The sequence below is a fragment of the Narcine bancroftii genome, chromosome 1, assembly GCF_036971445.1.
Source record: "Narcine bancroftii isolate sNarBan1 chromosome 1, sNarBan1.hap1, whole genome shotgun sequence".
Taxonomy (NCBI): Eukaryota; Metazoa; Chordata; class Chondrichthyes; order Torpediniformes; family Narcinidae; genus Narcine; species Narcine bancroftii.
Window position 1 is genome coordinate 476,335,081 of NC_091469.1, and position 27,185 is coordinate 476,362,265.

The window sequence follows — 27,185 nt, forward strand, 5'->3', positions numbered from 1 at the left end:
TGCAACCGCTGCAACCGTGTCTGCCTGTCCCGCATCGGACTTGTCAGCCACAATCAAGCCTGCAGCTGACGTGGACTTTTACCCCCTCCATAAATCTTCGTCCGTGAAGCCAAGCCAAAGAAGAAGAAGAAATCATATTAATTACAACTCAGTGAGTCTCGAACTCACCTCCATTATAACAACTGCCTGGGGCCTATAACCTCAAAAAATTAAAACAAAGGGGGCCTCCAATCTCCCTTATCACACAATAGGATGAATCTGCTATAGTAACATTAATTACTTTGTCTCTATGCCTGGTGCGACTCAAACCTTAAAGATTTTTTTCCCATAATCAACATCAGGTAGGGCTCGAACCCATTTTTTTCTACCTTTTATTGCCAGGTCCTTCATGGACCTTGTCAAATCATCTGGGTCAGACAGGGGTGAGGGGCTACACTGTGCCAAGGATAACAGAGAGCAACCAATCTTACCTCGTGGGCCCATCAGTCTCTGTCTCCTCATTCCAGCATTGGCCACTTATTCAGCCCAATTCTGCTCCATGACTCCTGTCTTGAGACCCTGCTCAGAGTGTCAAAAAGTGGAGTTCCGTCCTCTTCTTGGTTCAGACCTAGGGAATTACTTCAGACCTGACAAATTTCAAACCATATACCCTCTAGTCATAAGCTTGCATTGCTCAAGTAAATATATAGAGTCTCAGTCATAAAGCTTAGATGTCTATAACCAAATGAGCCCCGAACAAGGTCCAAGGCTGCTTCTTCTACATCAGTTTTCAGATACACTTCCATATTGTGGCCAGAGTCCTTTGGTTAGGGGTTCACAGCATCCGCATGTTGCAGGTATGAACTGTATCAATCCTGAACACCTCAGCCTTGATCAGCTCAGTAGGTAGTAATCAGGATAATGCCATCAGTTCCTCTGGGAACATTAATCACATCACAAAGTTTTAAGCTGATAAGAACTACTTCAGGCTGTGAACAAATTTAAGCATATCAAATCCCTCCTGTCCTATTACAAAATTCCTCAGTTGAGGAGGTCAAATGGTGGGAGGGATTGGTGGGATCAGTGTGAGTTGGGAGAGTTGAGGGAGTCAGATAGTGGGAAGAAAGGAGGGCTCGAAGAAATGGAGGGGAAATGAGGGGTAGGGAGAGGTGTGAGGGAGTAGTGATGGGTGGAGAGTGATGGTAGATCCGGTGGCAACATCAGAGACTCTGGCCTGGGAACTCGCAGGTACAGGGTGGGAGTTCCTGTCAGAGTCGGCCTTTTCCTTAGTGAGTCCAGTGAGTTAAATTTAGACTTGTGTGTTCCAACATTGATTAATGTCAGTTCTGTCCTTAAAGTAAGTGTTGGCATTCAACTTGATGAGATTATTAAGTATGCTGTTTAGTGAAATTCAAGTATCCCTTAAGCAAAAACAAACAGAAATGTCTACTATCAAGCAAGATTGTACACAATAGGAACAATTAGTTCAAGATGATGTATTGTTGAATTAACTCTCCTGTGTTAAATCAATAACAATTAGTCTTGAGTGTTCAGAAATGAAAGTATTTGCTGCTTTAATATTTTAGAGCTTTCCTCTCCTCTCCGCCAAAGGCAATTATTTTTCATTAATGCCAAAAAGTAAAAACAACGGATGATGTTTTGGGTTGAAACCCTATCTCAACAGGTCACAGGTATTGCTCAACGTGTTGAGTTCCTCCAGCAGTTTTCTTTCTCCTCCAGATTCCTGCTCTGCAGCCTCTTGTCCCTCCATTCTTCATATTGCCCACTTGTAAATCTTCTCCACCTCACTAAAGAGACAACATGTTATTGCAAACGCTTTTGACGTTAACAACGAACTAGCAATTGTAGAATTGTTTGGTTTGTAATGTTCAAACACTTGCCAGTGGTTGCTTGCAGTTCAAAGTAAGTGTGGCAAACTGAGAGAAAAAACATCAATGCAATCCACATATACAGTTCAGTAAAATTACTCAGGAAGAAGTCAGTGGGTCAAGCAGGATCTGTGGAGGCACAGGGATAGCTGATGTATTGGGTCAAGGCCCTGTGTCAGAAGAGGGTTGAGATGAAACGTCCACTCACCTTTGCCTCCACAGAGGCTGCCTGACCCACTGGGTCACTAAAGTAGATTGTTTGCTGTACATTCCAGCATCTACAGTCTCCAGCTGCGACCATCCTCTGATCCTATTGCCTTTACTATACCCAGGGATCTCAGCTATTCCTTAATTTCACATGGAGTTACTCAGTGCAGCTTAAAACTGGGTTCTTGGATGTCAGGAGGAAGTCTGATCCAAGGAGAATCAGGAGCCTTTATCAGAAACGTTGGGTTGCTTCCCTTGGATACTGTGTGAGCTGCTGAGTTTCTCCAACACATTTGCGTATTTCACAACCCAGCATCTCCAGACTTTATTTTTTAATTGTGCCCCTCCATGTTCTCCGGTTCCCTTCCACCACCCAAAGGAATGTGTGTTGATAGGTGAATTGGCTACAGTAAATTGCTTCAGGTGTTGGATGAGTGGTGGAATCGCAGAGGACCTAGTGGCAATCTGGAGGGACACAAACATGACATTAATGTGGGGTTAGTGTAAATGAGTGGTTGATGGCTGGTGCGGACTCTGTGGTTCAAAAAAAAACCACACAGCAAATGGTGGAGAAATTCATCCAATCTCGCAGCATCCACAGAAGGTCAAGATATATTACCGACATTTCGGGCCTAAGACCTTCTTCGAGGTTTAAGAAAAAAGCAGACAGGTGTCTCAGTTTACTGAATTTTTACTACAAACACAGCATCTGCAGACCTCCGTGCTTCACTCCGCCGATTCTGTGTGACTAAGGACCAGTTTCTGCGTCATTTCTCTCCGTGATTCTTTGGTCTTAGAAAGTTTCAGTGAAGAGGTTTCTTCCTGAATGTCCTATTCCTTCATTTGAGACTGTATCCACTAGCTCTAAACACTCCAGCCAGGGATACGAGTTCCCCGTGTTGTCAAAGTCTACAAGAATTCTAAATAAGGCTGCAGCAATTCAGTAATTCATTTGCAGTACAAAAAGGTGCTGGAGAAACTCGGTAGATCACATAGTATCCATAAAAGGTAAAGGGTAACCAACGTTTTGGTCCTGAGACATTTACCAGGAAGAAGCAGGCAGGTGGTTCGCGGATTATTCTTCACTTCCTCCAGACCTGCTGAGTCACCTGATCCCACCATCTGCAGAGTTTCTTGTTTAACTCAATGATGTGTTTCTCTCCCAGCTTTGCAATGTCGATTGCGGATGGAATTATAAATGGTGGCTTTGCCAACATTCCCCACCCCAAATGACAAGGGCGTGCACCAGGGCCAGCACCAAGGGGGGGGAGTGATTTTACAGGCTTCACCCCCCCAAAATGAGTCATGGTGCCCCCCCACCCACAGCACTAGTATCACTAACGTCTCTAGACTCCACGTGATATAAGCAGCGCATTCGTCTGTTATGTCAAAGGGAGGGGGAAGTGATAGTGACGTACGTAGGAGGTCAGGGTCTGCATCAGAACAAGTCCAATAGGGGGGCATTAGAGTATCTGTGGTTGGGGGGGCCACAAGCTGATGTTTGAAAACTCACTCAGCATGGGGAGGGGTTGGTGGTGGTGCCTACCTGCCATGAACCTCCTCCGTACGCCATCGTCACACTTCCCCCTTCCTCCAATTTAACAGATGAACATGCTGGTTATATCACGTGGAGACTAGTACCACTAGCCCAGGTGAGGGGGGGCCTGACAATGACTCATTTGGGAGGGCAATGCCCATGGATTCCCCCTTGGCACCAGCTCTGGAGTAGGTTCATTGCAGTTAGGCACCACAACCCCCCACCTCCACTGAGTGAGTTTTAGACTGTCAGTTTGAACCATCCTCCTTCACCTCCCCCACAGTAACCCTAATGCCCCTCTATTAGACGTGTTCTGAAGCTGACACTGGCTTGCACAATTAGTAACTAAAATCGAACCAATCAGCATCCTGTTTACAGGAGCTTCTTGTCAAGATCTCACTCACTCTGGAGCCAAATGTACTCAATCTCCGATCCCCATTTGCTTTGAAATTACTCATGCCACTGTTGCTCGGTTCTTTTTATTTTAGAGCCTGATCTGACTCACTTCCTTTGTCCACCTCAAAGCTTGCTGGAGGTGACCTTTCCACAGAACATGGCACCTTGTGCGATCTTCCCGACATATCTCAATTCCCATATTTAAGCCCATTAAATGGCATGCAGGGTGTAATTTGCAGGGACTTGCTGGCAAAGTCAACTCCTTATTTGTCTTGCCTTCCTGCCATTGCTCTTAGTGTTCAAAGAGGCCAGCCCAGACTGACAGACTACTGGAACAACAACACTTTCATAGCGTGACTCAGCTCCCACAGGGTTCTCACAATATGGTTAGTTGTGATGCCATCACTTTAACGACACCAGTGACAATCATAATCAGATCAGGAGGCATTAACTGTCTTGTGCTTTGTTCAATCAGGACTGTTAGTCTTTACACTGTGATCTGGGGTGTGTTGGTCTGTACACTGTGATCTGGGGTGTGTTAGTCTGTACATTGTGATCTGGGGTGTGTTGGTCTGTACACTGTGATCTGGGGTGTGTTGGTCTGTACACTGTGATCTGGGGTGTGTTGGTCTATACACTGTGATCTGGGGTGTGTTGGTCTGTACACTGTGATCTGGGGTGTGTTGGTCTGTACACTGTGATCTGGGGTGTGTTGCTCTGTACACTGTGATCTGGGGTGTGTTGGTCTGTACACTGTGATCTGGGGTGTGTTGGTTGTACATTGTGATCTGGGGTGTGTTGGTCTGTACACTGTGATCTGGGGTGTGTTGGTCTGTACACTGTGAACTGGGGTGTGTTGGTTGTACATTGTGATCTGGGGTGTGTTGGTTATACATTGTGATCTGGGGTGTGTTGGTCTGTACACTGTGATCTGGGGTGTGTTGGTCTGTACACTGTGATCTGGGGTGTGTTGGTTGTACATTGTGATCTGGGGTGTGTTGGTTGTACATTGTGATCTGGGGTGTGTTGGTCTGTACACTGTGATCTGTGGTGTTGGTTGTACATTGTGATCTGGGGTGTGTTGGTCTGTACACTGTGATCTGGGGTGTGTTCGTCTGTACACTGTGATCTGGGGTGTGTTGGTTGTACTTTGTGATCTGGGGTGTGTTGGTTGTATATTGTGATCTGTGGTGTTGGTTGTACATTGTGATCTGGGGTGTGTTGGTCTGTACACTGTGATCTGGGGTGTGTTGGTTGTACATTGTGATCTGGGGTGTGTTGGTCTGTACACTGTGATCTGGGGTGTGTTGTCTGTACACTGTAATCTGGGGTGTGTTGGTCTGTACACTGTGATCTGGGGTGTATTGGTTGTACATTGTGATCTGGGGTGTGTTGGTTGTACACTGTGATCTGTGGTGTTGGTTGTACATTGTGATCTGGGGTGTGTTGGTCTGTACACTGTGATCTGGGGTGTGTTGGTCTGTACACTGTGATCTGGGGTGTGTTGGTCTGTACACTGTGATCTGGGGTGTTGGTTGTACATTGTGATCTGGGGTGTGTTGGTCAGTACACTGTGATCTGGGGTGTGTTGGTCTGTACACTGTGATCTGGGGTGTGTTGGTTGTACATTGTGATCTGGGGTGTGTTGCTCTGTACACTGTGATCTGGGGTGTGTTGGTCTGTACACTGTGATCTGGGGTGTGTTGGTTGTACATTGTGATCTGGGGTGTGTTGGTTGTACATTGTGATCTGGGGTGTGTTGGTCTGTACACTGTGATCTGTGGTGTTGGTTGTACATTGTGATCTGGGGTGTGTTGGTCTGTACACTGTGATCTGGGGTGTGTTGGTTGTACCTTGTGATCTGGGGTGTGTTGGTCTGTACACTGTGATCTGGGGTGTGTTGGTTGTACATTGTGATCTGGGGTGTGTTGGTTGTACATTGTGATCTGGGGTGTGTTGGTCTGTACACTGAGATCTGGGGTGTGTTGGTCTGTACACTGTGATCTGGGGTGTGTTGGTTGTACATTGTGATCTGGGGTGTGTTGGTCTGTACACTGTGATCTGTGGTGTTGGTTGTACATTGTGATCTGGGGTGTGTTGGTCTGTACACTGTGATCTGGGGTGTGTTGGTCTGTACACTGTGATCTGGGGTGTGTTGGTTGTACATTGTGATCTGGGGTGTGTTGGTCTGTACACTGTGATCTGGGGTGTGTTGGTTGTACATTGTGATCTGGGGTGTGTTGGTCTCTACACTGCGATCTGGGGAATGTTGGTCTGTACACTGTGATCTGTGGTGTGTTGGTCTGTACACTGTGATCTGTGGTGTGTTGGTCTGTACACTGTGATCTGGGGTGTGTTGGTCTGTACACTGTGATCTGGGGTGTGTTGGTTGTATATTGTGATCTGTGGTGTTGGTTGTACATTGTGAACTGGGGTGAGTTGGTTATACATTGTGATCTGGGGTGTGTTGGTCTGTACACTGTGATCTGGGGTGTGTTGGTCTGTACACTGTGATCTGGGGTGTGTTGGTTGTACATTGTGATCTGGGGTGTGTTGGTTGTACATTGTGATCTGGGGTGTGTTGGTCTGTACACTGTGATCTGTGGTGTTGGTTGTACATTGTGATCTGGGGTGTGTTGGTCTGTACACTGTGATCTGGGGTGTGTTCGTCTGTACACTGTGATCTGGGGTGTGTTGGTTGTACATTGTGATCTGGGGTGTGTTGGTTGTATATTGTGATCTGTGGTGTTGGTTGTACATTGTGATCTGGGGTGTGTTGGTCTGTACACTGTGATCTGGGGTGTGTTGGTTGTACATTGTGATCTGGGGTGTGTTGGTCTGTACACTGTGATCTGGGGTGTGTTGTCTGTACACTGTAATCTGGGGTGTGTTGGTCTGTACACTGTGATCTGGGGTGTATTGGTTGTACATTGTGATCTGGGGTGTGTTGGTTGTACACTGTGATCTGTGGTGTTGGTTGTACATTGTGATCTGGGGTGTGTTGGTCTGTACACTGTGATCTGGGGTGTGTTGGTCTGTACACTGTGATCTGGGGTGTGTTGGTCTGTACACTGTGATCTGTGGTGTTGGTTGTACATTGTGATCTGGGGTGTGTTGGTCAGTACACTGTGATCTGGGGTGTGTTGGTCTGTACACTGTGATCTGGGGTGTGTTGGTTGTACATTGTGATCTGGGGTGTGTTGCTCTGTACACTGTGATCTGGGGTGTGTTGGTCTGTACACTGTGATCTGGGGTGTGTTGGTTGTACATTGTGATCTGGGGTGTGTTGGTTGTACATTGTGATCTGGGGTGTGTTGGTCTGTACACTGTGATCTGTGGTGTTGGTTGTACATTGTGATCTGGGGTGTGTTGGTCTGTACACTGTGATCTGGGGTGTGTTGGTTGTACATTGTGATCTGGGGTGTGTTGGTCTGTACACTGTGATCTGGGGTGTGTTGGTTGTACATTGTGATCTGGGGTGTGTTGGTTGTACATTGTGATCTGGGGTGTGTTGGTCTGTACACTGAGATCTGGGGTGTGTTGGTCTGTACACTGTGATCTGGGGTGTGTTGGTTGTACATTGTGATCTGGGGTGTGTTGGTCTGTACACTGTGATCTGTGGTGTTGGTTGTACATTGTGATCTGGGGTGTGTTGGTCTGTACACTGTGATCTGGGGTGTGTTGGTCTGTACACTGTGATCTGGGGTGTGTTGGTTGTACATTGTGATCTGGGGTGTGTTGGTCTGTACACTGTGATCTGGGGTGTGTTGGTTGTACATTGTGATCTGGGGTGTGTTGGTCTGTACACTGCGATCTGGGGTATGTTGGTCTGTACACTGTGTTCTGGGGTGTGTTGGTCTGTACACTGTGATCTGTGGTGTGTTGGTCTGTACACTGTGATCTGGGGTGTGTTGGTCTGTACACTGTGATCTGGGGTGTGTTGGTAGTATATTGTGATCTGTGGTGTTGGTTGTACATTGTGAACTGGGGTGTGTTGGTCTGTACACTGTTATCTGGGGTGTGTTGGTTGTACATTGTGATCTGGGGTGTGTTGGTCTATACACTGTGATCTGGGGTGTGTTGGTTATACATTGTGATCTGGGGTGTGTTGGTCTGTACATTGTGATCTGGGGTGTGTTGGTCTGTACACTGTGATCTGGGGTGTGTTGGTCTGTACACTGTGATCTGGGGTATGTTGGTCTGTACACTGTGATCTGGGGTGTGTTGGTCTGTACACTGTGATCTGTGGTGTGTTGGTCTGTACACTGTGATCTGGGGTGTGTTGGTCTGTACACTGTAATCTGGGGTGTGTTGGTCTGTACACTGTGATCTGGGGTGTGTTGGTTGTACATTGTGATCTGTGGTGTTGGTTGTACACTGTGATCTGCGGTGTGTTGGTCTGTACACTGTGATCTGGGTTGTGTTGGTTGTACATTGTGATCTGGGGTGTGTTGGTTGTACACTGTGATCTGTGGTGTTGGTTGTACATTGTGATCTGGGGAGTGTTGGTCTGTACACTATGATCTGGGGTGTGTTGGTCTGTACACTGTGATCTGTGGTGTGTTGGTCTGTACACTGTGATCTGTGGTGTTGGTTGTACATTGTGATCTGGGGTGTGTTGGTCTGTACACTGTGATCTGTGGTGTTGGTTGTACATTGTGATCTGGGGTGTGTTGGTCTGTATACTGTGATATGTAGTGTTGGTTGTACATTGTGATCTGGGGTGTGTTGGTCTGTACACTGTGATCTGGGGTGTGTTGGTCTGTACACTGTGATCTGTGGTGTGTTGGTCTGTACACTGTGATCTGGGGTGTGTTGGTCTGTACACTGTTATCTGGGGTGTGTTGGTTGTACATTGTGATCTGGGGTGTGTTGGTTGTACATTGTGATCTGGGGTGTGTTGGTCTGTACACTGTGATCTGTGGTGTTGGTTGTACATTGTGATATGGGGTGTGTTGGTCTGTACACTGTGATCTGGGGTGTGTTGGTCTGTACACTGTGATCTGGGGTGTGTTGGTTGTACATTGTGATCTGGGGTGTGTTGGTCTGTACACTGAGATCTGGGGTGTGTTGGTCTGTACACTGTGATCTGGGGTGTGTTGGTTGTACATTGTGATCTGTGGTGTGTTGGTCTGTACACTGTGATCTGGGGTGTGTTGGTCTGTACACTGTGATCTGGGGTGTGTTGGTCTGTACACTGTGATCTGGGGTGTGTTGGTCTGTACACTGTGATCTGGGGTGTGTTGGTTGTACATTGTGATCTGGGGTGTGTTAGTCTGTACACTGTGATCTGGGGTGTGTTGGTCTGTACACTGTGATCTGGGGTGTGTTGGTCTGTACACTGTGATCTGGGGTGTGTTGGTTGTACATTGTGATCTGGGGTGTGTTGGTCTGTACACTGTGATCTGTGGTGTGTTGGTTGTACATTGTGATCTGGGGTGTGTTGGTTGTATATTGTGATCTGTGGTGTTGGTTGTACATTGTAATCTGGGGTGTGTTGGTCTGTACACTGTGATCTGGGGTGTGTTGGTTGTACATTGTGATCTGGGGTGTGTTGGTCTGTACACTGTGATCTGGGGTGTGTTGTCTGTACACTGTAATCTGGGGTGTGTTGGTCTGTACACTGTGATCTGGGGTGTATTGGTTGTACATTGTGATCTGGGGTGTGTTGGTTGTACACTGTGATCTATGGTGTTGGTTGTACATTGTGATCTGGGGTGTGTTGGTCTGTACACTGTGATCTGGGGTGTGTTGGTCTGTACACTGTGATCTGGGGTGTGTTGGTCTGTACACTGTGATCTGGGGTGTTGGTTGTACATTGTGATCTGGGGTGTGTTGGTCAGTACACTGTGATCTGGGGTGTGTTGGTCTGTTCACTGTGATCTGGGGTGTGTTGGTTGTACATTGTGATCTGGGGTGTGTTGCTCTGTACACTGTGATCTGGGGTGTTTTGGTCTGTACACTGTGATCTGGGGTGTGTTGTTTGTACATTGTGATCTGGGGTGTGTTGGTTGTACATTGTGATCTGGGGTGTGTTGGTCTGTACACTGTGATCTGTGGTGTTGGTTGTACATTGTGATCTGGGGTGTGCTGGTCTGTACACTGTGATCTGGGGTGTGTTGGTTGTACATTGTGATCTGGGGTGTGTTGGTCTGTACACTGTGATCTGGGGTGTGTTGGTTGTACATTGTGATCTGGGGTGTGTTGGTTGTACATTGTGATCTGGGGTGTGTTGGTCTGTACACTGAGATCTGGGGTGTGTTGGTCTGTACACTGTGATCTGGGGTGTGTTGGTTGTACATTGTGATCTGGGGTGTGTTGGTCTGTACACTGTGATCTGGGGTGTGTTGGTTGTACATTGTGATCTGGGGTGTGTTGGTTGTACATTGTGATCTGGGGTGTGTTGGTCTGTACACTGTGATCTGGGGTGTGTTGGTCTGTACACTGTGATCTGGGGTGTTGGTTGTACATTGTGATCTGGGGTGTGTTGGTCAGTACACTGTGATCTGGGGTGTGTTGGTCTGTTCACTGTGATCTGGGGTGTGTTGGTTGTACATTGTGATCTGGGGTGTGTTGCTCTGTACACTGTGATCTGGGGTGTTTTGGTCTGTACACTGTGATCTGGGGTGTGTTGGTTGTACATTGTGATCTGGGGTGTGTTGGTTGTACATTGTGATCTGGGGTGTGTTGGTCTGTACACTGTGATCTGTGGTGTTGGTTGTACATTGTGATCTGGGGTGTGTTGGTCTGTACACTGTGATCTGGGGTGTGTTGGTTGTACATTGTGATCTGGGGTGTGTTGGTCTGTACACTGCGATCTGGGGTGTGTTGCTCTGTACACTGTGATCTGGGGTGTGTTGGTCTGTACACTGTGATCTGGGGTGTGTTGGTTGTACATTGTGATCTGGGGTGTGTTGGTTGTACATTGTGATCTGGGGTGTGTTGGTCTGTACACTGTGATCTGTGGTGTTGGTTGTACATTGTGATCTGGGGTGTGTTGGTCTGTACACTGTGATCTGGGGTGTGTTGGTTGTACCTTGTGATCTGGGGTGTGTTGGTCTGTACACTGTGATCTGGGGTGTGTTGGTTGTACATTGTGATCTGGGGTGTGTTGGTTGTACATTGTGATCTGGGGTGTGTTGGTCTGTACACTGAGATCTGGGGTGTGTTGGTCTGTACACTGTGATCTGGGGTGTGTTGGTTGTACATTGTGATCTGGGGTGTGTTGGTCTGTACACTGTGATCTGTGGTGTTGGTTGTACATTGTGATCTGGGGTGTGTTGGTCTGTACACTGTGATCTGGGGTGTGTTGGTCTGTACACTGTGATCTGGGGTGTGTTGGTTGTACATTGTGATCTGGGGTGTGTTGGTCTGTACACTGTGATCTGGGGTGTGTTGGTTGTACATTGTGATCTGGGGTGTGTTGGTCTGTACACTGCGATCTGGGGTATGTTGGTCTGTACACTGTGATCTGTGGTGTGTTGGTCTGTACACTGTGATCTGTGGTGTGTTGGTCTGTACACTGTGATCTGGGGTGTGTTGGTCTGTACACTGTGATCTGGGGTGTGTTGGTTGTATATTGTGATCTGTGGTGTTGGTTGTACATTGTGAACTGGGGTGTGTTGGTTATACATTGTGATCTGGGGTGTGTTGGTCTGTACACTGTGATCTGGGGTGTGTTGGTCTGTACACTGTGATCTGGGGTGTGTTGGTTGTACATTGTGATCTGGGGTGTGTTGGTTGTACATTGTGATCTGGGGTGTGTTGGTCTGTACACTGTGATCTGTGGTGTTGGTTGTACATTGTGATCTGGGGTGTGTTGGTCTGTACACTGTGATCTGGGGTGTGTTCGTCTGTACACTGTGATCTGGGGTGTGTTGGTTGTACATTGTGATCTGGGGTGTGTTGGTTGTATATTGTGATCTGTGGTGTTGGTTGTACATTGTGATCTGGGGTGTGTTGGTCTGTACACTGTGATCTGGGGTGTGTTGGTTGTACATTGTGATCTGGGGTGTGTTGGTCTGTACACTGTGATCTGGGGTGTGTTGTCTGTACACTGTAATCTGGGGTGTGTTGGTCTGTACACTGTGATCTGGGGTGTATTGGTTGTACATTGTGATCTGGGGTGTGTTGGTTGTACACTGTGATCTGTGGTGTTGGTTGTACATTGTGATCTGGGGTGTGTTGGTCTGTACACTGTGATCTGGGGTGTGTTGGTCTGTACACTGTGATCTGGGGTGTGTTGGTCTGTACACTGTGATCTGGGGTGTTGGTTGTACATTGTGATCTGGGGTGTGTTGGTCAGTACACTGTGATCTGGGGTGTGTTGGTCTGTACACTGTGATCTGGGGTGTGTTGGTTGTACATTGTGATCTGGGGTGTGTTGCTCTGTACACTGTGATCTGGGGTGTGTTGGTCTGTACACTGTGATCTGGGGTGTGTTGGTTGTACATTGTGATCTGGGGTGTGTTGGTTGTACATTGTGATCTGGGGTGTGTTGGTCTGTACACTGTGATCTGTGGTGTTGGTTGTACATTGTGATCTGGGGTGTGTTGGTCTGTACACTGTGATCTGGGGTGTGTTGGTTGTACATTGTGATCTGGGGTGTGTTGGTCTGTACACTGTGATCTGGGGTGTGTTGGTTGTACATTGTGATCTGGGGTGTGTTGGTTGTACATTGTGATCTGGGGTGTGTTGGTCTGTACACTGAGATCTGGGGTGTGTTGGTCTGTACACTGTGATCTGGGGTGTGTTGGTTGTACATTGTGATCTGGGGTGTGTTGGTCTGTACACTGTGATCTGTGGTGTTGGTTGTACATTGTGATCTGGGGTGTGTTGGTCTGTACACTGTGATCTGGGGTGTGTTGGTCTGTACACTGTGATCTGGGGTGTGTTGGTTGTACATTGTGATCTGGGGTGTGTTGGTCTGTACACTGTGATCTGGGGTGTGTTGGTTGTACATTGTGATCTGGGGTGTGTTGGTCTGTACACTGCGATCTGGGGTATGTTGGTCTGTACACTGTGTTCTGGGGTGTGTTGGTCTGTACACTGTGATCTGTGGTGTGTTGGTCTGTACACTGTGATCTGGGGTGTGTTGGTCTGTACACTGTGATCTGGGGTGTGTTGGTTGTATATTGTGATCTGTGGTGTTGGTTGTACATTGTGAACTGGGGTGTGTTGGTCTGTACACTGTTATCTGGGGTGTGTTGGTTGTACATTGTGATCTGGGGTGTGTTGGTCTATACACTGTGATCTGGGGTGTGTTGGTTATACATTGTGATCTGGGGTGTGTTGGTCTGTACATTGTGATCTGGGGTGTGTTGGTCTGTACACTGTGATCTGGGGTGTGTTGGTCTGTACACTGTGATCTGGGGTATGTTGGTCTGTACACTGTGATCTGGGGTGTGTTGGTCTGTACACTGTGATCTGTGGTGTGTTGGTCTGTACACTGTGATCTGGGGTGTGTTGGTCTGTACACTGTAATCTGGGGTGTGTTGGTCTGTACACTGTGATCTGGGGTGTGTTGGTTGTACATTGTGATCTGTGGTGTTGGTTGTACACTGTGATCTGCGGTGTGTTGGTCTGTACACTGTGATCTGGGTTGTGTTGGTTGTACATTGTGATCTGGGGTGTGTTGGTTGTACACTGTGATCTGTGGTGTTGGTTGTACATTGTGATCTGGGGTGTGTTGGTCTGTACACTATGATCTGGGGTGTGTTGGTCTGTACACTGTGATCTGTGGTGTGTTGGTCTGTACACTGTGATCTGTGGTGTTGGTTGTACATTGTGATCTGGGGTGTGTTGGTCTGTACACTGTGATCTGTGGTGTTGGTTGTACATTGTGATCTGGGGTGTGTTGGTCTGTATACTGTGATATGTAGTGTTGGTTGTACATTGTGATCTGGGGTGTGTTGGTCTGTACACTGTGATCTGGGGTGTGTTGGTCTGTACACTGTGATCTGTGGTGTGTTGGTCTATACACTGTGATCTGGGGTGTGTTGGTCTGTACACTGTTATCTGGGGTGTGTTGGTTGTACATTGTGATCTGGGGTGTGTTGGTTGTACATTGTGATCTGGGGTGTGTTGGTCTGTACACTGTGATAGTGGTGTTGGTTGTACATTGTGATCTGGGGTGTGTTGGTTTGTACACTGTGATCTGGGGTGTGTTGGTCTGTACACTGTGATCTGGGGTGTGTTGGTCTGTACACTGTGATCTGGGGTGTGTTGGTTGTACATTGTGATCTGTGGTGTGTTGGTCTGTACACTGTGATCTGGGGTGTGTTGGTCTGTACACTGTGATCTGGGGTGTGTTGGTCTGTACACTGTGATCTGGGGTGTGTTGGTCTGTACACTGTTATCTGGGGTGTGTTGGTTGTACATTGTGATCTGGGGTGTGTTAGTCTGTACACTGTGATCTGGGGTGTGTTGGTCTGTACACTGTGATCTGGGGTGTGTTGGTCTGTACACTGTGATCTGGGGTGTGTTGGTTGTACATTGTGATCTGGGGTGTGTTGGTCTGTACACTGTGATCTGTGGTGTGTTGGTTGTACATTGTGATCTGGGGTGTGTTGGTTGTATATTGTGATCTGTGGTGTTGGTTGTACATTGTAATCTGGGGTGTGTTGGTCTGTACACTGTGATCTGGGGTGTGTTGGTTGTACATTGTGATCTGGGGTGTGTTGGTCTGTACACTGTGATCTGGGGTGTGTTGTCTGTACACTGTAATCTGGGGTGTGTTGGTCTGTACACTGTGATCTGGGGTGTATTGGTTGTACATTGTGATCTGGGGTGTGTTGGTTGTACACTGTGATCTATGGTGTTGGTTGTACATTGTGATCTGGGGTGTGTTGGTCTGTACACTGTGATCTGGGGTGTGTTGGTCTGTACACTGTGATCTGGGGTGTGTTGGTCTGTACACTGTGATCTGGGGTGTTGGTTGTACATTGTGATCTGGGGTGTGTTGGTCAGTACACTGTGATCTGGGGTGTGTTGGTCTGTTCACTGTGATCTGGGGTGTGTTGGTTGTACATTGTGATCTGGGGTGTGTTGCTCTGTACACTGTGATCTGGGGTGTTTTGGTCTGTACACAGTGATCTGGGGTGTGTTGGTTGTACATTGTGATCTGGGGTGTGTTGGTTGTACATTGTGATCTGGGGTGTGTTGGTCTGTACACTGTGATCTGTGGTGTTGGTTGTACATTGTGATCTGGGGTGTGCTGGTCTGTACACTGTGATCTGGGGTGTGTTGGTTGTACATTGTGATCTGGGGTGTGTTGGTCTGTACACTGTGATCTGGGGTGTGTTGGTTGTACATTGTGATCTGGGGTGTGTTGGTTGTACATTGTGATCTGGGGTGTGTTGGTCTGTACACTGAGATCTGGGGTGTGTTGGTCTGTACACTGTGATCTGGGGTGTGTTGGTTGTACATTGTGATCTGGGGTGTGTTGGTCTGTACACTGTGATCTGTGGTGTTGGTTGTACATTGTGATCTGGGGTGTGTTGGTCTGTACACTGTGATCTGGGGTGTGTTGGTCTGTACACTGTGATCTGGGGTGTGTTGGTTGTACATTGTGATCTGGGGTGTGTTGGTCTGTACACTGTGATCTGGGGTGTGTTGGTTGTACATTGTGATCTGGGGTGTGTTGGTCTGTACACTGTGATCTGGGGTATGTTGGTCTGTACACTGTGATCTGGGGTGTGTTGGTCTGTACACTGTGATCTGGGGTGTGTTGGTCTGTACACTGTGATCTGGGGTGTGTTGGTCTGTACACTGTGATCTGGGGTGTGTTGGTTGTATATTGTGATCTGTGGTGTTGGTTGTACATTGTGAACTGGGGTGTGTTGGTCTGTACACTGTTATCTGGGGTGTGTTGGTTGTACATTGTGATCTGGGGTGTGTTGGTCTATACACTGTGATCTGGGGTGTGTTGGTTATACATTGTGATCTGGGGTGTGTTGGTCTGTACATTGTGATCTGGGGTGTGTTGGTCTGTACACTGTAATCTGGGGTGTGTTGGTCTGTACACTGTGATCTGGGGTATGTTGGTCTGTACACTGTGATCTGGGGTGTGTTGGTCTGTACACTGTGATCTGTGGTGTGTTGGTCTGTACACTGTGATCTGGGGTGTGTTGGTCTGTACACTGTAATCTGGGGTGTGTTGGTCTGTACACTGTGATCTGGGGTGTGTTGGTTGTACATTGTGATCTGTGGTGTTGGTTGTACACTGTGATCTGGGGTGTGTTGGTCTGTACACTGTGATCTGGGGTGTGTTGGTTGTACATTGTGATCTGGGGTGTGTTGGTTGTACACTGTGATCTGTGGTGTTGGTTGTACATTGTGATCTGGGGTGTGTTGGTCTGTACACTGTGATCTGGGGTGTGTTGGTCTGTACACTGTGATCTGTGGTGTGTTGGTCTGTACACTGTGATCTGTGGTGTTGGTTGTACATTGTGATCTGGGGTGTGTTGGTCTGTACACTGTGATCTGTGGTGTTGGTTGTACATTGTGATCTGGGGTGTGTTGGTCTGTATACTGTGATATGTAGTGTTGGTTGTACATTGTGATCTGGGGTGTGTTGGTCTGTACACTGTGATCTGGGGTGTGTTGGTCTGTACACTGTGATCTGTGGTGTGTTGGTCTGTACACTGTGATCTGGGGTGTGTTGGTCTGTACACTGTTATCTGGGGTGTGTTGGTTGTACATTGTGATCTGGGGTGTGTTGGTTGTACATTGTGATCTGGGGTGTGTTGGTCTGTACACTGTGATCTGTGGTGTTGGTTGTACATTGTGATCTGGGGTGTGTTGGTCTGTACACTGTGATCTGGGGAGTGTTAGTCTGTACACTGTGATCTGGGGTGTCTTGGTTGTACATTGTGATCTGGGGTGTGTTGGTCTGTACACTGAGATCTGGGGTGTGTTGGTCTGTACACTGTGATCTGGGGTGTGTTGGTTGTACATTGTGATCTGTGGTGTGTTGGTCTGTACACTGTGATCTGGGGTGTGTTGGTCTGTACACTGTGATCTGGGGTGTGTTGGTCTGTACACTGTGATCTGGGGTGTGTTGGTCTGTACACTGTGATCTGGGGTGTGTTGGTTGTACATTGTGATCTGGGGTGTGTTGGTCTGTACACTGTGATCTGGGGTGTGTTGGTCTGTACACTGTGATCTGGGGTGTGTTGGTCTGTACACTGTGATCTGGGGTGTGTTGGTTGTACATTGTGATCTGGGGTGTGTTGGTCTGTACACTGTGATCTGTGGTGTTGGTTGTACATTGTGATCTGGGGTGTTTTGGTCTGTACACTGTGATCTGGGGTGTGTTGGTTGTATATTGTGATCTGTGGTGTTGGTTGTACATTGTGATCTGGGGTGTGTTGGTCTGTACACTGTTATCTGGGGTGTGTTGGTTGTACATTGTGATCTGGGGTGTGTTGGTCTATACACTGTGATCTGTGGTGTGTTGGTTATACATTGTGATCTGTGGTGTTGGTTGTACACTGTGATCTGGGGTGTGTTGGTTGTACATTGTGATCTGGGGTGTGTTGGTTGTACATTGTAATCTGGGGTGTGTTGGTCTGTACACTGTGATCTGGGGTGTGTTGGTCTGTACACTGTGATCTGGGGTGTGTTGGTTGTACATTGTGATCTGGGGTGTGTTGGTTGTACATTGTGATCTGGGGTGTGTTGGTCTGTACACTGTGATCTGTGGTGTTGGTTGTACATTGTGATCTGGGGTGTGTTGGTCTGTACACTGTGATCTGGGGTGTGTTCGTCTGTACACTGTGATCTGGGGTGTGTTGGTTGTACATTGTGATCTGGGGTGTGTTGGTTGTACATTGTGATCTGGGGTGTGTTGGTTGTATATTGTGATCTGTGGTTTTGGTTGTACATTGTGATCTGGGGTGTGTTGGTCTGTACACTGTGATTGGGGTGTGTTGGTTGTACATTGTGATCTGGGGTGTTTTGGTCTGTACACTGTGATCTGGGGTGTGTTGTCTGTACACTGTAATCTGGGGTGTGTTGGTCTGTACACTGTGATCTGGGGTGTATTGGTTGTACATTGTGATCTGGGGTGTGTTGGTTGTACACTGTGATCTGTGGTGTTGGTTGTACATTGTGATCTGGGGTGTGTTGGTCTGTACACTGTGATCTGGGGTGTGTTGGTCTGTACACTGTGATCTGGGGTGTGTTGGTCTGTACACTGTGATCTGGGGTGTTGGTTGTACATTGTGATCTGGGGTGTGTTGGTCAGTACACTGTGATCTGGGGTGTGTTGGTCTGTACACTGTGATCTGGGGTGTGTTGGTTGTACATTGTGATCTGGGGTGTGTTGCTCTGTACACTGTGATCTGGGGTGTGTTGGTCTGTACACTGTGATCTGGGGTGTGTTGGTTGTACATTGTGATCTGGGGTGTGTTGGTTGTACATTGTGATCTGGGGTGTGTTGGTCTGTAAACTGTGATCTGTGGTGTTGGTTGTACATTGTGATCTGGGGTGTGTTGGTCTGTACACTGTGATCTTGGTGTGTTGGTTGTACATTGTGATCTGGGGTGTGTTGGTCTGTACACTGTGATCTGGGGTTTTTTTGGTTGTACATTGTGATCTGGGGTGTGTTGGTTGTACATTGTGATCTGGGGTGTGTTGGTCTGTACACTGAGATCTGGGGTGTGTTGGTCTGTACACTGTGATCTGGGGTGTGTTGGTTGTACATTGTGATCTGGGGTGTGTTGGTCTGTACACTGTGATCTGTGGTGTTGGTTGTACATTGTGATCTGAGGTGTGTTGGTCTGTACACTGTGATCTGGGGTGTATTGGTCTGTACACTGTGATCTGGGGTGTGTTGGTTGTACATTGTGATCTGGGGTGTGTTGGTCTGTACACTGTGATCTGGGGTGTGTTGGTCTGTACACTGTGATCTGGGGTGTGTTGGTCTGTACACTGTGATCTGGGGTGTGTTGGTTGTACATTGTGATCTGGGGTGTGTTGGTCTGTACACTGTGATCTGTGGTGTTGGTTGTACATTGTGATCTGGGGTGTGTTGGTCTGTACACTGTGATCTGGGGTGTGTTGGTTGTATATTGTGATCTGTGGTGTTGGTTGTACATTGTGATCTGGGGTGTGTTGGTCTGTACACTGTGATCTGGGGTGTGTTGGTCTGTACACTGTGATCTGGGGTGTGTTGGTCTGTACACTGTTATCTGGGGTGCGTTGGTTGTACATTGTGATCAGGGGTGTGTTGGTCTATACACTGTGATCTGGGGTGTGTTGGTTATACATTGTGATCTGGGGTGTGTTGGTCTGTACATTGTGATCTGGGGTGTGTTGGTCTGTACACTGTGATCTGGGGTGTGTTGGTCTGTACACTGTGATCTGGGGTATTTTGGTCTGTACACTGTGATCTGGGGTGTGTTGTTCTGTACACTGTGATCTGTGGTGTGTTGGTCTGTACACTGTGATCTGGGGTGTGTTGGTCTGTACACTGTAATCTGGGGTGTGTTGGTCTGTACACTGTGATCTGGGGTGTGTTGGTTGTACATTGTGATCTGTGGTGTTTGTTGTACACCGTGATCTGGGGTGTGTTGGTCTGTACACTGTGATCTGTGGTGTGTTGGTTGTACATTGTGATCTGGGGTGTGTTGGTTGTACACTGTGATTTGTGGTGTTGGTTGTACATTGTGATCTGGGGTGTGTTGGTCTGTACACTGTGATCTGGGGTGTGTTGGTCTGTACACTGTGATCTGTGGTGTGTTGGTCTGTACACTGTGATCTGTGGTGTTGGTTGTACATTGTGATCTGGGGTGTGTTGGTCTGTACACTGTGATCTGTGGTGTTGGTTGTACATTGTGATCTGGGGTGTGTTGGTCTGTATACTGTGATATGTAGTGTTGGTTGTACATTGCGATCTGGGGTGTGTTGGTCTGTACACTGTGATCTGGGGTGTGTTGGTCTGTACACTGTGATCTGTGGTGTGTTGGTCTGTACACTGTGATCTGGGGTGTGTTGGTCTGTACACTGTTATCTGGGGTGTGTTGGTCTGTACACTGTGATCTGGGGTGTGTTGGTTGTACATTGTGATCTGGGGTGTGTTGGTTTTACATTGTGATCTGGGGTGTGTTGGTCTGTACACTGTGATCTGTGGTGTTGGTTGTACATTGTGATCTGGGGTGTGTTGGTCTGTACACTGTGATCTGGGGTGTGTTGGTCTGTACACTGTGATCTGGGGTGTGTTGGTTGTACATTGTGATCTGGGGTGTGTTGGTCTGTACACTGTGATCTGGATTGTGTTGGTTGTACATTGTGATCTGGGGTGTGTTGGTTGTACATTGTGATCTGGGGTGTGTTGGTCTGTACACTGAGATCTGGGGTGTGTTGGTCTGTACACTGTGATCTGGGGTGTGTTGGTTGTACATTGTGATCTGGGGTGTGTTGGTCTGTACACTGTGATCTGGGGTGTGTTGGTCTGTACACTGTGATCTGGGGTGTGTTGGTCTGTACACTGTGATCTGGGGTGTGTTGGTCTGTACACTGTGATCTGGGGTGTGTTGGTTGTACATTGTGATCTGGGGTGTGTTGGTCTGTACACTGTGATCTGGGGTGTGTTGGTCTGTACACTGTGATCTGGGGTGTGTTAGTCTGTACACTGTGATCTGGGGTGTGTTGGTTGTACATTGTGATCTGGGGTGTGTTGGTCTGTACACTGTGATCTGTGGTGTTGGTTGTACATTGTGATCTGGGGTGTGTTGGTCTGTACACTGTGATCTGGGGTGTGTTGGTTGTATATTGTGATCTGTGGTGTTGGTTGTACATTGTGATCTGGGATGTGTTGGTCTGTACACTGTTATCTGGGGTGTGTTGGTTGTACATTGTGATCTGGGGTGTGTTGGTCTATACACTGTGATCTGTGGTGTGTTGGTTATACATTGTGATCTGTGGTGTTGGTTGTACACTGTGATCTGGGGTGTGTTGGTTGTACATTGTGATCTGGGGTGTGTTGGTTGTACATTGTAATCTGGGGTGTGTTGGTCTGTACACTGTGATCTGGGGTGTGTTGGTCTGTACACTGTGATCTGGGGTGTGTTGGTTGTACATTGTGATCTGGGGTGTGTTGGTTGTACATTGTGATCTGGGGTGTGTTGGTTGTACACTGTGATCTGTGGTGTTGGTTGTACATTGTGATCTGGGGTGTTGGTTGTACACTGTGATCTGGGGTGTGTTGGTCTGTACACTGTGATCTGTGGTGTGTTGGTCTGTACACTGTGATCTGTGGTGTTGGTTGTACATTGTGATCTGGGGTGTGTTGGTCTGTACACTGTGATCTGTGGTGTTGGTTGTACATTGTGATCTGGGGTGTGTTGGTCTGTATACTGTGATATGTAGTGTTGGTTGTACATTGTGATCTGGGGTGTGTTGGTCTGTACACTGTGATCTGGGGTGTGTTGGTCTGTACACTGTGATCTGGGGTGTGTTGGTCTGTACACTGTTATCTGGGGTGTGTTGGTCTGTACACTGTGATCTGTGGTGTTGGTTGTACATTGTGATCTGTGGTCTGTTGGTCTGTACACTGTGATCTGTGGTGTTGGTTGTACATTGTGATCTGGGGTGTGTTGGTCTGTACACTGTGATCTGGGGAATGTTGGTCTGTACACTGTGATCTGGGGTGTGTTGGTCTGTACACTGTGATCTGTGGTGTGTTGGTCTGTACACTGTGATCTGGGTTGTGTTGTTCTGTACACTGTGATCTGGGGTGTGTTGGTCTGTACACTGTGATCTGGGGTGTGTTGGTTGTACATTGTGATCTGTGGTGTTGGTTGTACACTGTGATCTGGGGTGTGTTGGTCTGTACACTGTGATCTGGGGTGTGTTGGTTGTACATTGTGATCTGTGGTGTGTTGGTTGTACACTGTGATCTGTGGTGTTGGTTGTACATTGTGATCTGGGGTGTGTTGGTCTGTACACTGTGATCTGTGGTGTTGGTTGTACATTGTGATCTGGGGTGTGTTGGTCTGCACACTGTGATCTGGGGTGTGTTGGTCTGTACACTGTGATCTGTGGTGTGTTGGTCTGTACACTGTGATCTGTGGTGTTGGTTGTACATTGTGATCTGGGGTGTGTTGGTCTGTACACTGTGATCTGTGGTGTTGGTTGTACATTGTGATCTGGGGTGTGTTGGTCTGTATACTGTGATCTGTAGTGTTGGTTGTACATTGTGATCTGGGGTGCGTTGGTCTGTACACTGTGATCTGGGGTGTGCTGGTCTGTACACTGTGATCTGTGGTGTGTTGGTCTGTACACTGTGATCTGTGGTGTGTTGGTCTGTACACTGTTATCTGGGGTGTGTTGGTCTGTACACTGTGATCTGTGGTGTTGGTTGTACATTGTGATCTGCGGTGTGTTGGTCAGTACACTGTGATCTGTGGTGTTGGTTGTACATTGTGATCTGGGGTGTGTTGGTCTGTACACTGTGATCTGTGGTGTGTTGGTTGTACACTCTGATCTGGGGTGTGTTGGTCTGTACACTGTGATCTGGGGTGTGTTGGTCTGTACATTGTGATCTGGGGTATGTTGGTCTGTACACTGTGATCTGGGGTGTGTTGGTCTGTACACTGTGATCTGTGGTGTGTTGGTCTGTACACTGTGATCTGGGGTGTGTTGGTCGGTACACTGGGATCTGGGGTGTGTTGGTCGGTACACTGTGATCCGTGGTGTGTTCGTTGTACATTGAGATCTGGGGTGTGTTGGTTGTACACTGTTATCTGGGGTGTGTTGGTTGTACATTGTGATCTGTGGTGTTGGTTGTACACTGTGATCGGGCGTGTGTTGGTCTGTACACTGTGATCGGGCGTGTGTTGGTCTGTACACTGTGATCTGTGGTGTTGGTTGTACATTGTGATCTGTGGTGTGTTGGTCTGTACACTGTGATCTGTGGTGTTGGTTGTACATTGTGATCTGGGGTGTGTTGGTCTGTACACTGTGATCTGGGGAATGTTGGTCTGTACACTGTGATCTGGGGTGTGTTGGTCTGTACACTGTGATCTGTGGTGTGTTGGTCTGTACACTGTGATCTGGGTTGTGTTGTTCTGTACACTGTGATCTGGGGTGTGTTGGTCTGTACACTGTGATCTGGGGTGTGTTGGTTGTACATTGTGATCTGTGGTGTTGGTTGTACACTGTGATCTGGGGTGTGTTGGTCTGTACACTGTGATCTGGGGTGTGTTGGTTGTACATTGTGATCTGTGGTGTGTTGGTTGTACACTGTGATCTGTGGTGTTGGTTGTACATTGTGATCTGGGGTGTGTTGGTCTGTACACTGTGATCTGTGGTGTTGGTTGTACATTGTGATCTGGGGTGTGTTGGTCTGCACACTGTGATCTGGGGTGTGTTGGTCTGTACACTGTGATCTGTGGTGTGTTGGTCTGTACACTGTGATCTGTGGTGTTGGTTGTACATTGTGATCTGGGGTGTGTTGGTCTGTACACTGTGATCTGTGGTGTTGGTTGTACATTGTGATCTGGGGTGTGTTGGTCTGTATACTGTGATCTGTAGTGTTGGTTGTACATTGTGATCTGGGGTGCGTTGGTCTGTACACTGTGATCTGGGGTGTGCTGGTCTGTACACTGTGATCTGTGGTGTGTTGGTCTGTACACTGTGATCTGTGGTGTGTTGGTCTGTACACTGTTATCTGGGGTGTGTTGGTCTGTACACTGTGATCTGTGGTGTTGGTTGTACATTGTGATCTGCGGTGTGTTGGTCAGTACACTGTGATCTGTGGTGTTGGTTGTACATTGTGATCTGGGGTGTGTTGGTCTGTACACTGTGATCTGTGGTGTGTTGGTTGTACACTCTGATCTGGGGTGTGTTGGTCTGTACACTGTGATCTGGGGTGTGTTGGTCTGTACATTGTGATCTGGGGTATGTTGGTCTGTACACTGTGATCTGGGGTGTGTTGGTCTGTACACTGTGATCTGTGGTGTGTTGGTCTGTACACTGTGATCTGGGGTGTGTTGGTCGGTACACTGTGATCTGGGGTGTGTTGGTCGGTACACTGTGATCTGGGGTGTGTTGGTTGTACATTGAGATCTGGGGTGTGTTGGTTGTACACTGTTATCTGGGGTGTGTTGGTTGTACATTGTGATCTGTGGTGTTGGTTGTACACTGTGATCTGGGGTGTGTTGGTCTGTACACTGTGATCTGTGGTGTGTTGGTCTGTACACTGTGATCTGGGGTGTGTTGGTCGGTACATTGTGATCTGTGGTGTTGGTTGTACACTGTGATCGGGCGTGTGTTGGTCTGTACACTGTGATCTGGGGTGTGTTGGTTGTACATTGTGATCTGGGGTGTGTTGGTCTGTACACTCTGATCTGGGTGCGTTGGTTGTACATTGTGATCTGGAGTGTGTTGGTTGTACACTGTGATCTCTGGTGTTGGTTGTACACTGTGATCTGGGTTGTGTTGGTCTGCACACTGTGATCTGGGGTGTGTTGGTTGTACATTGTGATCTGGGGTGTGTTGGTTGTACACTGTGATCTGTGGTGTTGGTTGTACACTGTGATCTGGGGTGTGTTGTTTGTACACTGTGATCTGTGGTGTTGGTTGTACATTGTGATCTGGGTGTGTTGGTTGTACACTGTGATCTGTGGTGTTGGTTGTACACTGTGATCTGGTGTGTGTTGGTCTGTACACTGTGATCTGGGGTGTGTTGGTTGTACATTTTGATCTGGGGTGTGTTAGTTGTACACTGTGATCTGTGGTGTTGGTTGTACACTGTGATCTGGGGTGTGTTGGTTGTACACTGTGATCTGTGGTGTTGGTTGTACACTGTGATCTGGGGTGTGTTGGTTGTACACTGTGATCTGTGGTGTTGGTTGTACATTGTGATCTGGGGTGTGTTGGTCTGTACACTGTGATCTGTGGTGTGTTGGTTGTACACTCTGATCTGGGGTGTGTTGGTCTGTACACTGTGATCTGGGGTGTGTTGGTCTGTACATTGTGATCTGGGGTATGTTGGTCTGTACACTGTGATCTCGGGTGTGTTGGTCTGTACACTGTGATCTGTGGTGTGTTGGTCTGTACACTGTGATCTGGGGTGTGTTGGTCGGTACACTGTGATCTGGGGTGTGTTGGTCGGTACACTGTGATCTGGGGTGTGTTGGTTGTACATTGAGATCTGGGGTGTGTTGGTTGTACACTGTTATCTGGGGTGTGTTGGTTGTACATTGTGATCTGTGGTGTTGGTTGTACACTGTGATCTGGGGTGTGTTGGTCTGTACACTGTGATCTGTGGTGTGTTGGTCTGTACACTGTGATCTGGGGTGTGTTGGTCGGTACATTGTGATCTGTGGTGTTGGTTGTACACTGTGATCGGGCGTGTGTTGGTCTGTACACTGTGATCTGGGGTGTGTTGGTTGTACATTGTGATCTGGGGTGTGTTGGTCTGTACACTCTGATCTGGGTGTGTTGGTTGTACATTGTGATCTGGAGTGTGTTGGTTGTACACTGTGATCTCTGGTGTTGGTTGTACACTGTGATCTGGGTTGTGTTGGTCTGCACACTGTGATCTGGGGTGTGTTGGTTGTACATTGTGATCTGGGGTGTGTTGGTTGTACACTGTGATCTGTGGTGTTGGTTGTACACTGTGATCTGGGGTGTGTTGTTTGTACACTGTGATCTGTGGTGTTGGTTGTACATTGTGATCTGGGGTGTGTTGGTTGTACACTGTGATCTGTGGTGTTGGTTGTACACTGTGATCTGGTGTGTGTTGGTCTGTACACTGTGATCTGGGGTGTGTTGGTTGTACATTTTGATCTGGGGTGTGTTAGTTGTACACTGTGATCTGTGGTGTTGGTTGTACACTGTGATCTGGGGTGTGTTGGTTGTACACTGTGATCTGTGGTGTTGGTTGTACACTGTGATCTGGGGTGTGTTGGTTGTACACTGTGATCTGTGGTGTTGGTCTGAACACTCGGCAACCTGAATTTTTTTTCTTCATAGGAAATCTTCCACTTCGTTCTTGGTCTTGAAAAATCATCTGTTCCCTTCTGCTACGCTGACCCTCAAAGTCACAGGATATATCATTGTGTATTTCAAGTTTTTAGCACGTCGTTGTCTTTTCACATATCCAAATTATTTTCTTTGTTTAATCAAAGTCAGGCTAAAATCTTTAAAAAATAGAACCTTTTCATGATCAACCGTGGTCGGGCATTATTCTGGTTAGAGTAATTATGCTGCGCCCAGAATTATCTCTTATTCTCGGTGGCTTAAAAGTCTCACCAGAACTGGTTTTGGTCTCTGATCACTGGCTCCTCTGGGTCTGACTGTTCAGTGAGCTCTCTCGCTATGCAGTTTTTCTCTAAATTTGTCTTCTCCCAAAACTTGTGGGATCCATTTTTGACAAAAGTTCACTAGGTCTTTTCCCTCAATTCTTTCCTTTAGTCCAATAATTTGAACATTCTTTCATTGACTAAAGTTCTCCAGTCCTTGTTTAGCTGACTTCAATTCTTTGGCTTTTTTTCCAAAGCTTCGAATTTCTCATGTGTTTTCTTCGATTCAGATTCTGCTCAAAGCATCTTCTCCAACAGATTTTCAACAATCTCTTTTATTTCGGTTATTTTCTCTGTCATTTCTCTCATCGCCATTTCAACAAATGAATCAGCTACTCAAATTCTCCATTTTTTCCAGGCTGGTGCTTAATTCTTGACCCGACTCTCCAGTTTTACCTGGTTCTGCCAGTCCCATCACCATTTTTGCACCGCTCCCTTTCGGACTTTCACCCCATGTTCCCAGTTGCATAGCAGCTTCTTCAATCTTTGTTCTTGGCTGCCTTGGTTTCTTTGTGCTAGTTTTATCCATTTTTGATTAAATAAATCTTGATTTTTAAGTTTTGAATATCTATTTAATACTCTTTACAGAGAGCTCAACCAAAACACAGCTGTCTAGATCTTTTGCATGAACACATCCCTGATTAGTCGAGGATTCTTGAACTCAATTCCCCAACTAATTTGCCTTCTTATCCACCTCTCAACTTACGTGGAAACCTTGATGGCTGAACCCTAAGATCGCTCTGTTCCTCCACACTGTTCATCATCATGCCATTAACCGTATAGTCTACCATCAACTTCAACCTTCCAATGTGCATCACTTCACACTTATCTGGATTGACCTCCATCTGCCACTTCGCCACCCAA

At 47.4% G+C, this 27,185-nt stretch overlaps 1 protein-coding gene across 2 annotated transcripts in view; it reads right to left on the reverse strand.

Annotated features, from left to right (window-relative positions):
- Window positions 1–1,553: 1,553 nt before the first annotated feature.
- Window positions 1,554–27,185, reverse strand: part of actr3b (actin related protein 3B) — a 355,031-nt gene continuing 329,399 nt past the window's right edge. For both annotated transcript variants that reach the window (XM_069914798.1, XM_069914795.1), the window contains one exon: window positions 1,554–1,787. In XM_069914798.1, coding sequence (XP_069770899.1) covers window positions 1,754–1,787 — 34 coding nt within the window. In that variant the 3' untranslated portion in view covers window positions 1,554–1,753. The remainder of the gene's footprint in view (window positions 1,788–27,185) is intronic.